This window comes from Dermacentor silvarum, chromosome 4 (assembly GCF_013339745.2).
Source record: "Dermacentor silvarum isolate Dsil-2018 chromosome 4, BIME_Dsil_1.4, whole genome shotgun sequence".
NCBI classification, from domain to species: Eukaryota; Metazoa; Arthropoda; class Arachnida; order Ixodida; family Ixodidae; genus Dermacentor; species Dermacentor silvarum.
This window is the reverse complement of record NC_051157.2, coordinates 200,609,991-200,621,036: the sequence shown is the minus strand read 5'-3', so window position 1 is coordinate 200,621,036 and position 11,046 is coordinate 200,609,991. Positions and strand designations below refer to the sequence as shown.

Sequence of the window (11,046 nt, the reverse complement as noted above, 5' to 3'; positions counted from 1 at the left end):
CAGATACGAAAGAAGGTTCGGGAACACTTACGGCACCGCACCCTCGGCAAATGTCCACTTGTCTCGTGGCACCTCAACCGTCTGTCCATTAATAATATGCACAAACACTTTAAGATTTCCTGCTCATGAAAGTGTAAATCACACTCACCATGGATTTCGCAGAGAGTTCCCGGTAGGCACGAGGAATCGCTCTGTTGAACGCCGAGGGAAGTGTCGCATTGCTGGGAGCACCCAAGAAGTGGCGCGCCGAACTGTCGACATCGTTCGATAGCCGCTTGTTGCAGTCAGGAACGCCACACGTCGGCATCGTCTGCTAATATCCTTAACAAACGCGGTGAAGGCTACAGTTTCGCGGATGGTATGCTTCCTGAAATCCGCCGTCAACAACCAACTACAGAATACACCAACGCTGCACCGCGTGTTTCGTCCGGCCAATTCGCGTAGCCGGCTAGTGGGGAAGTGAAGCTGGGTGCGACCGCAGCGCCATGACGGCGCGGGCGGTTGGCGGTTCCGCGCAAGGCCGCCGAGTTTTACAACTGAAGCTAGTCTAGTAACGTTGGCCCGACCAGCCTGTTGTACAGAGCTGACCACAATGAAGACCGCATTATAGACGCGAGTGGAAGGCGATAAACAAGTTTATTCAATAAGTTATGGTAAAAATGTTCTCATCCTAAGTTTCAACTCTTCGATCGTGAGCCCGGCCATGCCAGAATGCTGCTAGATTCGGCAATGGCTCTCGGGAGCGACTCGTCAGCGTAGCCATGAGGCGCAGCCGAAGCAAGACTGGGCTGCGGATGCGTGTTATGTGGTCGCGATGGCATTGTTTATTCAGTGAATGCACGGCGAGGCCGGAAGCGCACGCACATTCCAGAAGGCCGCAATTAAAATGGTCAAGCAGCCGACTCCATCAAAGTCACATGGCACGCTGCACCTTCGAAAAAAGAAGGTGGCGTCTCGCGGAAACAGTGAGGGGGCGGGGGGCGCTTCGGCCGCAAACTAGCGCGCGGTGGAATCGGACGTGCGGCGCTCCGGCTCTGGTGATATATGCCAAGAACCGCGGAAATTTCGCTGTCACCCTTCTGAAAGTGTTGCGAACTTCTTCCTAACATAAAGAGGAACCTGTGGATAACGATCCAATGCAGGTGGCCCGAAATTTGGGCATTTCTCGCCCAATTTGTCTTTTCGCCGCGCCGCGGAACGCTGACCAGCGTTAAGGTTAGCGTCGACTCCGGCGATGCGGGGCCTTCTCCGAAGACTCCGTACGATGGCGGCCGCTACCCAGCGCGGCTACGACCCAGTCGCCGTGGCCTGGACTCAAGTTCATGTGCAACAGGCTGCCACCACCGAAAAATTGACTCTCAAATATCGACGATGAAGGCTTTTTCCAGCTCGTGAATCTACGACGGAAAGCTACCCAGCGCAAGATGGCAACAAAGGGCGGCGTCTCAGCTGTGCCGCTGATGTCAAAGCCGGCTGCCGGGAACCCCAGCGGCCTCGTCTCCAACGGCAGTGCTCGCGCTGCACAGCCGAGGGGCAAGACGGCTACGTGGCGCCCACGCGCCACTTCCAAGATGAGCGCAGAGGATATATATCATCGTGGTGTTGAAGCCTCGTGAAACTCTGCACCTGAAGACGGTATTCCGGACTGGAGATCTGGGCGCGGCCATCGCCCAGTACGTTCGCGGCGAAGCTGGCACAACCCTCAACGTCTGGCCAGTATGGACGCAGAACTTTATTGTCTGCCGGACGCAACATGTGGAGGCCGCAAACAAACTGGCTCGTGATTTCAACCTCAACGTGGGATCTGGCTCCGTTCCTCTCCGGGGCCATGTCAAACTCAACGGAGAAGTGTGTCGAGGCGCCATCACCGTGCGGGCGGACGAGACAACGACATCACTTAAAGGGAAGGTGGTGTGGCACGAGGGCGAGCTGGCCTTCGTGCGAAAGCTTGGAACATCTAATGTGGCGGTGATCACTTTCGTGGGCCGGAGAGTGCTCCGCTACGTACACTACAACTTTGAATGCGCAGTTGTTAGAGAATATAAGAGTACCGTCCCAGCCTGCTACCACTGTGGAACCATCGGTCACCGGATAGACAATTGCCCGCATCCGGATGGGGCAAGGTGTGGCTATTGTGGCCACAGAGTAGGCGCCTCCGAGCCGGGCCTAGCTGAACACGAGTGTACCCCTTCGTGCATGGTCTGTAGGGAGGTCCATCTCACCGGCTCCGCAGACTGCAAGGGAAAATTCCGCCGACTTCAACGTCCACGAACCCAGCAACAAGGGGCCCCCAGCAGCAAGACGAGCAAGCCTACCGACAACGGAGGTGCGTCATCGGGCAAGTCCAGAAAAGCCACCGGGCCTGCTACGGGAAACAAGATTGCAAGAGAAAATTCCGCAGGAAACAAGACGTCATCTCCTAAGGAGAATAAGCAGAGGAAGACATCCGGGCAAAGTGCCAAGCTGCCAGCTTTCCAGGAAGGGGACTTCCCGCCACTTGGCAACAGCAAAGCGGCCATAGCATCCAAGGTGAGCAACAGGGCGGAGATCGCCTCAACCCCCTCTTCCTCCCCCTCGCCCCTAGAACTTGAGCTGAAGAAGGAAATAGCCTTTCTCGGAACCCAAAATGAACAGCTAGAACAGAGAGTTATTGCACTCCAAAACGTTAGGGCAGAGCCGCCTTTTCCAGGAACACTGGATAGTGGTGACGAATCGGTCTCATTGTGCTCAGGCGTGCGACCGGTGACGTATGGCCCCCTAAACAGTAACTTGGAAAGCCGCATGACGGCTCTCGAGAAAAGTGTCGCCGACCAGATGGCACCGCTGCCAACAATCCTCGCTCAGATCATACAGGCACAAATGCAAAAGCTGGTGACTACGCTCACTCAGCAAATCACCGCTGCGGTGACCCAAAACATAAAGTCCTGGATTCAGGCTAGTCCCAAATTGTTTAGGCGGGCTGGACCCGTAAAGGAGCTGGGCCGCCCCTCCAAAGTTTGCCGCAATATTGATGACGATGATACCGAAGCCGTCCCGCTCGTTACTGCCCTTCACAGCAGCGGTGAGCCAGCCAGCTTCTACTAGTGCTGATCATGGCGCAGGGAACTAGACAAAGGCGTGCTAAATCAAGACAGGAACCACTGTCGATCTTACAGTGGAATTGTAGGGGCTTCAAGAATCCTGCTAAGCGCGCTCATTTTCGTCTCTACTTAGAAACATCGCAATTTCTCACACCCATCGTGGCTCTGCAGGAACCCGGGGCCTCAGATAAAATTTCAGGGTACAATACATTTCAGTGAGATCCATCTACTTGCATCCTTGTACACAAAGCGTACACAGCATAAGAGGTAGACCTCGACCTACAGATAACATATTCGTACACCATGGTCACTGTGTTACCCATGCGACGCTCTGACCCACAAGTACATATCCTTGACCAACAAGTACATAGCCTAGTCCGCCCAAGCTAAAATAAATCACTTTTGCAGAAATCTTCCACCGGGCACTGAAGATAGCGGGTCTAGACCCCTTACTCATTTTGGGTGACTTCAATGATCTCAGTAAGGTATATATGGGGTTACAAGATAGTGGAGGTGCGCGGTAGGAAGCTAATGGAGCGCATCTCCACGCTAGGCATAACCCTCCAGACCGACCCAGCACAGCCAACACGTGTAGGAAACTCCGTGACACGGGACCCTTGTCCCAATCTCACGCTTTCCAAACACATACAACACGTTGAGTGGTACAACACCAAAGACACGCCAGGAAGCGATCGCTTCATTATTAATGCTTCAATTCATACCCGGCCCCTCAAAAGGCAACTAACTCAGGCCAAACTGCCAGACTGGACTGCTTTCCGTAAGTCCCTGCCGCAGACCAGTCCTCTTGAAGATGGCTACAGCTCTTGGGCTCAAAATATCATGACAACACTACATAAACGCGAGACTTGCATACAGACCACGGAGTACTGCCCAGCGGTGGATAATCATTTACTCCATCTCTGGAAAGCTCGTCGCAGTCTAACGAAACGATGGAAACGACAAAAACACAACAGAACGCTGAAAAGAGGTATAACAGATCTGACCCAGCAGGCTGCCGAGTTAGCTGCCGAGAGCTCTCAGTTAGCTGATTCCAACTGGATAGAGCGATGCAACACGGCAGCCCAACAGATATCGGGGAAGAATACATGGAAGCTCTTCCGCAGCTTGATCGGTCCCGCTCAATCACGAGGAGAAACACAGAAACACTTACAATGCGCTTTACAAAATTTCCAGGGCACAACAACACAGCTGGCAGAGACCTTTAGGGACAAGCATCTCTGCATCAGACAGGACCCTCGAGGTCAATGATATCTCTATGCAGGCAGAGATAATCCAGAGATGGATCAGCCGTTCCAACTCCACGACCTCAAGGCGGCCTTAGCCAAAATGAAGAGAGGCACTGCGCCCGGTCGGGACAAGGTCACAGTGAAACTGCTGGCCAACCTCCCCGATCGCGCGTATGAAGCCCTTCTTAACTACATTAAGGCGGTATTGAAAGGGGAGACTCCCATACCCCTCGATTGGAACACATCACTTGTCACTTTCATTCCTAAAGCAGGGAAGGAAATTAATGCGGACAACCTGAGACCTATCTCGCTCACGTCGTGTGTGGGCAAACTAATGGAGGCGATGGTGCGAGATAGGCTCTCCGAATATTTGGAAAATCGTAACACTTTTGCAGACACCATGTTCGGCTTCCGCCCAAACAAGTCGGCACAAGACATATTATTACAACTCAATCATGACATACTACAACCGACGGAGCACCCTCACAACGACAATGGTGTCCTGGCCTTAGATGTGAAGGCAGCTTTCGACAACATTAAACACAGCACTACCTTGGCACACCTGAGCGAAACCCACTGTGGCACAAACACATTCACCTATATCATTGATTTCTTGACGGATCGAGCCGCACTCATCAGAATCCAAGACACTCAATATGGACCTTACGAAATGGGTACTAGGGGGACGCTACAAGGTGCTGTACTTTCCCCTCTACTCTTTAACCTTGCGATGGTACATCTCCCGGCCCAGCTACAGGGTAACGAAGGCGTGCAGCACGCGCTGTACGCCGACGATATCACCATCTGGGTCGCAGAGGGAAATACAGGGCACATGGAGGAATGCCTGCAAGAAGCCGCTCACATACTGGATCGCTACGCAGAGCACTGCGGCCTCCAGTGTGCACCAAACAAATCAGAATTTGTGCACCTTAGACCATCGCCTAAGGACACTACACAAATACGGCTCTCTTTGGCTGGTGGCCCCATAGACGTCAGACTCTGGAGTTTTGCGAGACGCGTAGCGCCACCTGTCGGTGCGAAGAGGTAATAATTGAGTAGTGCAAAGTCCGACTCCCTTGCTAAGTTGCCTAAGCAGCTAGCGAGTGCGAAACAACGATTTAACTTAATTTTGGTTCATATTGCGAATGTTTTGCGCATTCAACAGCCAGAATGAGAGCTATGAATTTCTCCGCTAGTCGGACGTGCCGCCGAACTGCCGTAAAGTTCTTGTTGGCTCACTCAAGCACGAGGGCAACCGCGACAGCTCCGCTCGCTACGAGGAAACGCCGCAATCGACGTTATTTTTGCGTTGTAAATTGCCATGAACGTGAAGGACTGAATAACAACATTCAGTTTTACCGATTTCCATCGGGGCCGTATGAAGGATAAAGGAGAGAGCGCTGGATACGGGCCATTCGCGTGTTGGGTAAGCGAATTACTCGCATTCCCCACAACACAGCCGCTCACATGAGAAAGTGTGATAATGTTGTTCTGCTGTAATTGTGTTGGGTAGCCCTGACGGGGGACTATGGCAACCAAGCGAAAACTGAAGAATCTGCAGCTGCCTCTTCGTTGACAACAGAATAAACAAAGTTGTGAACCATCCTGCGTATGTGCCATCGATGTTTCTGTTTACACACGTCCGCCTCCACTTTACTCAGCAAGTGGAACGGAGAGATTTGGCAGGTCAGTTTAACCAAACATTTTGGTTCCTTTATGAATTCAAAATCGTGTTCTAGGGCATTGTGGTAGCGCGAGCTTATTTCTAGTTTCGGCTTTTCCGATACAACGAGCACGTTTCGCAATGCACTGAGCCCTCTTGACAGCGTTTCTTTTTTTTTTTGGTAATCTGAGCAATAAAGTTGCTGTGGGAGCACTGGATGAGTAATTGCGAAGTAACGCACGTGTTTAGAAAAAAAATGTCGCGTTTATTTACATTCATTTGTGCGCGTGTGTTGTTTTAAGCGTCTGCTAAATATTCAAGGGTACTGAGCGGTGCTGTAGCTCCCGCGAGACAGAAAGATGCTTCGCGCAGGCACTGTAGGAAGCTTACTTTCGTTATGTTCGCAGACTGTTTGCTGCCCGAAAAAGGGTTTGGAAGAATTTATTCTCTGTAAATAATTACGACATTAAACATTACGATAAAATGCTTAACCCTTTGAGGGTAAAGTGACGAGAAAATCGTTTGTGTTGTAAAATACACAATGTTTATTCATGAATAAGAAGATAAGCGCACTGAAAAATGGTTGTGTGCACGTCCGAAACCTGAAACAAGTGAGAAGCCTTCGTCTTATCGCCAACGAGGTGCGATAGAGCTTTTATGGTCTCCAAAAAAGGAAACGCAAAAACGGCAGCATCGTTTGTGTATATACGCGCCTGCCCGGGAACAGATGTAATCGCGCCGCAATGAGCGATAAACAATCGAATAACAAGCGGTCACCCTTTGAGCAATTTGAAACCAAATAGCCATCAGTTTAGCGCGTGCAACAACTACCGAATGCTAACACGTGTTCAAACAAATAAATCCCAAAATATCGTTCGTGACAACCTTTAGGTTTGTTTTGCCTTCGGTTGTATCCCGCGAAAGCGGACACGCACATATCTCCATTTGCAGTAAATACAAACGGAAGACAACCGTGAAGGAAACATTCGAATATGCGCGATAACACGCTCGAACGCCCAGGAAGCGAGAGCTGAAGCGAGAACGCAACTGAAAAGGCGAAGGTCGCCAGGGCCATTCTCCCCTGATAAAGCGAGCTTTGTACCACTGACCGTAAGCTACATAGCTAACTGACTTAATCATATATGTACTTCATCGCTTTCACATTATGTACGTACCCAAATTTAACACATTTAGGCGCTAGAGAACGGACGTCGGAGTGCTTGCCTCGAACTCGACGTCGTACGATGCTCGCTGTACTTGCGAGTTGCAGCGCGCCGAAATAACACCTGAAACTTCTCTTACATTGTACACGTACTTCGCTCTGCTTCATTTCCGAAGCGTGGATGGGCGGAAGAAGCTTTCCAGGCCCTTGATATTTAAGAAACCGTGCCTTAACACAACCGAAAGAGGGGCCTCTATTGTGGCCTATGCAGCTTCGCTTGCGGACAGCCCTTTTTGCACTACTCAGTTTGCGCCAAGGCTGCGATGGGGGTGCTGGTGGCGGGTTTTTCCGCAGCGCCGCCTGGGCAGCCTCTGATCCCCGATCTCAATATATCGTAACCGACTAGCGTGGGGCTTGTCGAAATTATGAAGCTGGTTGGGTCACGCCCCTAGCGGAACGTATATTGCAGAAGTACAGCAACGGCGGAATCGACCCTACCCCCCGTTGCCTAGTCTGGACTCTGGACCACCAGGGCCTAATAAGGAATGAAGCCGCGAACACGGCGGCCCGAGCACTCATCCACCGGGCGTCCCACTTAGAACCTGAGTACCTGGAACGCGAAGGCGTCTATCTTCTTATTTTTAAGGAAATCACCGCCTATTACAAGAACAGGCACCGCCAAAACCCAACTCCTGCAAAGGAGCTCGGCAAGGCTGATGAACGCATTTTGTTCCGACTTTTCACTAACACTTTATTGTGCCCGGCAATCTTAAAACATTTCGATTCTTCCTTCACTGGCAAGTGCCAATACTGTGGGCAGGTGGCTGACACCTACCACATGGTTTGGGCTTGCCAGCTCAACTCAGCTCTTCCCCCCAACCTTAACCCAACCCGAGAGGAGTGGGAGGCGGCCCTGCGTGGTTGCTCAGACCTTAAGGCCCAAAAGGCCTTGGTTCGCAGGGCTAAGGTGGCGGCTGGTACCAATGGGGTCCCGGAATAGGGACTCCACCCATTGCGAAGCCCCCTAAGAGCTCCACCTCTTTTTTTGTATTTAATACAGGCTTTCAAGCAAGCAAGCAAGCAAGCAGCAAACGTGGGATATAGTCTGTCAATAACGTTGGCATCCACCACACGAACATGTTTTTTCTTGAAGCCATGAGCCCCATTGCTACGGAGATGTGGCCTTGCTGGAAAGCAGCTCCGGGACTCCATACGCACTCATGTAAATAGTGTAAATATAGGTTTTCTTATATCTGCGGCTTTCGCTACCCTGGAGCCGTATTCTGTGACATTTCGGTTTTCGAAGAATTTGCTTTGCGAGCAGCGATTGGTCGCCGCCTAGGTTATGCCATCGCCTCGGCGCGTGCATGTATATTATGATGACGTCACGCAGATGTAAATCATGCGAAAACACACTGGTTACCGGCACACTTATGACCAAAGTGCCGCCTAGTTAAGGTCCCCAACCTTAACGAGGTGGAAGATGAGGCTGCGCGCGCACTTACAGACCGCGCGGCTTCACCCGACTACTCGGAGAGCAAGGACGCCCCCACTACATACAATGAAATCACTAAACACTACTACCTACAACGTAGAGCGTATAGCACGCCACACCGCACGCTCACTCGAGCTCAAGCGGTTACACTCAGAATGCTACAAACAGACACATACCCCACGCAAGACAGACTACCCCACTACATGCCTGAGCTCTACAGCAAGTCTTATTGCACCAATGGCAATACATGCCTTAACGTTTATCATTTACTCTGGCCGTGCTCGCAAGCTCACATAGACTCCGAAACGGACAAAGCGCAAGTTTGAAGAAGCAATCCAGAGCGAAGAACTCGCGCCCCAATACTGGGCCGTCCAGCAGGTCCGCGACGCCGCCAGGAAATTGAATCTCTCGGTTCCATCGTGGGAGACGCCCACTCCATGAGAGCGCCGAAGCTCTCGTGGCCCGCAGGACCTTGAATAAAGTTGAATTCATTCATTCATTCATTCATGCGGAAACCAAATTGTCGTCTGCTACGAAGCGAAGTGGCGCGAGGTGCTTCGGTGTGTTTCGAAGGCGCCGTGTGCCGTCTACAGAGCTTGTGCGTGCGGTGTGCACGGGCGAGAACGGCGTTCCTAGGAAAATGACATCGATGGTGATCCCTGCGCCTGCGCTGGTGCTTTTAGCGAGCCTCCGTGAGAGACAACGACGACCTCGACATCGAAAAGACAGGTTTGAGATGGCAGACGAACAATTCAGGAGGAAATTATTTTTATTTAGAAAAAGCGTTCCTAATTTGTCATATTTTCCCTTGGTTTGTGACGCTCAGTGCCAGAAAAAGAAAGAAAAGCTGCGCGCCGATTAGCCTCTGTCCTTCCTCTCGTTCTCATTACGTTAGCGGACTGCCCAAATGTGACGCCACCGCCAAACTGAATTCTTCGGAAAGCAAATCGTTACAGAATACGGCTCCTGGTCTGGTGTTCTCATTCCTGTAGGGAAGTTTACCACTGATCCTCAGCTATGCGACAACACCCAAGTAGGGAGAGTGGGCTATGTCTTTGGCATAGTATTGGGCTCCGAAATAAATTCGGCCTATTGGAGTTTTTTTAGGTGCACCCCAAGCGTTCGTGCATTCCGCCGCTGTCGGAATGTGTCAGCCACGACCATCATCCGAACCCGCAACATCGCAAACAGCAGCATAATATTATTGCCCAAGAACCAGCATGGTGGCTTGTTCATTAAATGTGTTGCTGTATATCATACAATTCCGCATAGTCTCAATAGCCCAGTGGGCTTGATGCAAGCTTCCAATTCATTCACTGGGTTTAGCACATGCGCTTGCTGATTACCAAGGGAGTCGTGCAGGATATATATTGTCACGGCTACTCAACAATTGTTCTGACAACATTTGTGCAATCAAATGTCTTCCTGTCACCCACTCTGTCAAATCTCGTGTACACGTTTTCTTTGCTGACTCGAAAGTCAATAGATATTACAGCGGCAACCTAAACTACTACTCTCAAATATCTCAAGACAGTAGCATTCCTATTCTTACACACAATACATAAAACAGAAGGTTGTAGTAAGAATTTATTAGGATATGCTTTGGGACTAATTAAGAAAGTCTTTGCACAGGAGTCTAGCTCCAGCCGCGCACACATTAGCGCGGTGAGCGTTGATTCACGTCTTCATTTTTCGGTTTCCAACAGGGAACATAAACAGCGCCGAGTTTACATTCACCGTTTTCACAAACACCAGTCTGGCAGATGTACCTCAGGCCTCGTTGCATCCTCTCGAGGCGGAGTTTTGACATAGTCTGAAAGAAATATGAATTCCGATTAATCATTATCACCAGCCAATATTTATGTCCCTTGCAAGACCAAGGCCGCTCCCAGCGATCTCCAATTTCCTCTGCCTTCCGCTGGCTGGTTCCAATTTCATCACCCTACCTAATTTTCTGCCATTCTCGACTCTTTCCTTCTCTTCCCTTCTCTTCTCGACTCTTCCCTCTTCTTCATGCCGATTCTGCAACTCTAATGGTCCACTGTTTCTCTGTGCTACATATTGCATGGCCTGAGCAGCTGCATATCTTTATCCTTATGTCATAGAATATCGGCTATCCCCGTTTACTCTCTGATCCACACCACTCTCTTCCTGTCGCTTAACAGTACGCCTAGCATTCTTCCTTCGATCGCTTTTGCGTAATCCTTAACTTGTTCTGGAGCTTCTTTGCTAATCTCCAAGCTTCTGCCCCACATGTTAGCACCGGCAGAATCCAATGATTGTACACTTTTCTTTTCAACGACAGTGGTAAGCTCCCAGTCACGCATTAAAATAACGGCCTTATGGACTCCAACCAATTTTTATTGTTCTGTAATTTCCCTCCTTATGATAGCGGTTTC

General features: G+C 50.6%; 1 protein-coding gene across 2 annotated transcripts in view; it reads right to left on the bottom strand.

Annotated features, from left to right (window-relative positions):
- Window positions 1–10,227: 10,227 nt before the first annotated feature.
- Window positions 10,228–11,046, bottom strand: part of LOC125944904 (uncharacterized) — a 77,188-nt gene continuing 76,369 nt past the window's right edge. For both annotated transcript variants that reach the window (XM_049666321.1, XM_049666322.1), the window contains one exon: window positions 10,228–10,460. In XM_049666321.1, coding sequence (XP_049522278.1) covers window positions 10,305–10,460 — 156 coding nt within the window. In that variant the 3' untranslated portion in view covers window positions 10,228–10,304. The remainder of the gene's footprint in view (window positions 10,461–11,046) is intronic.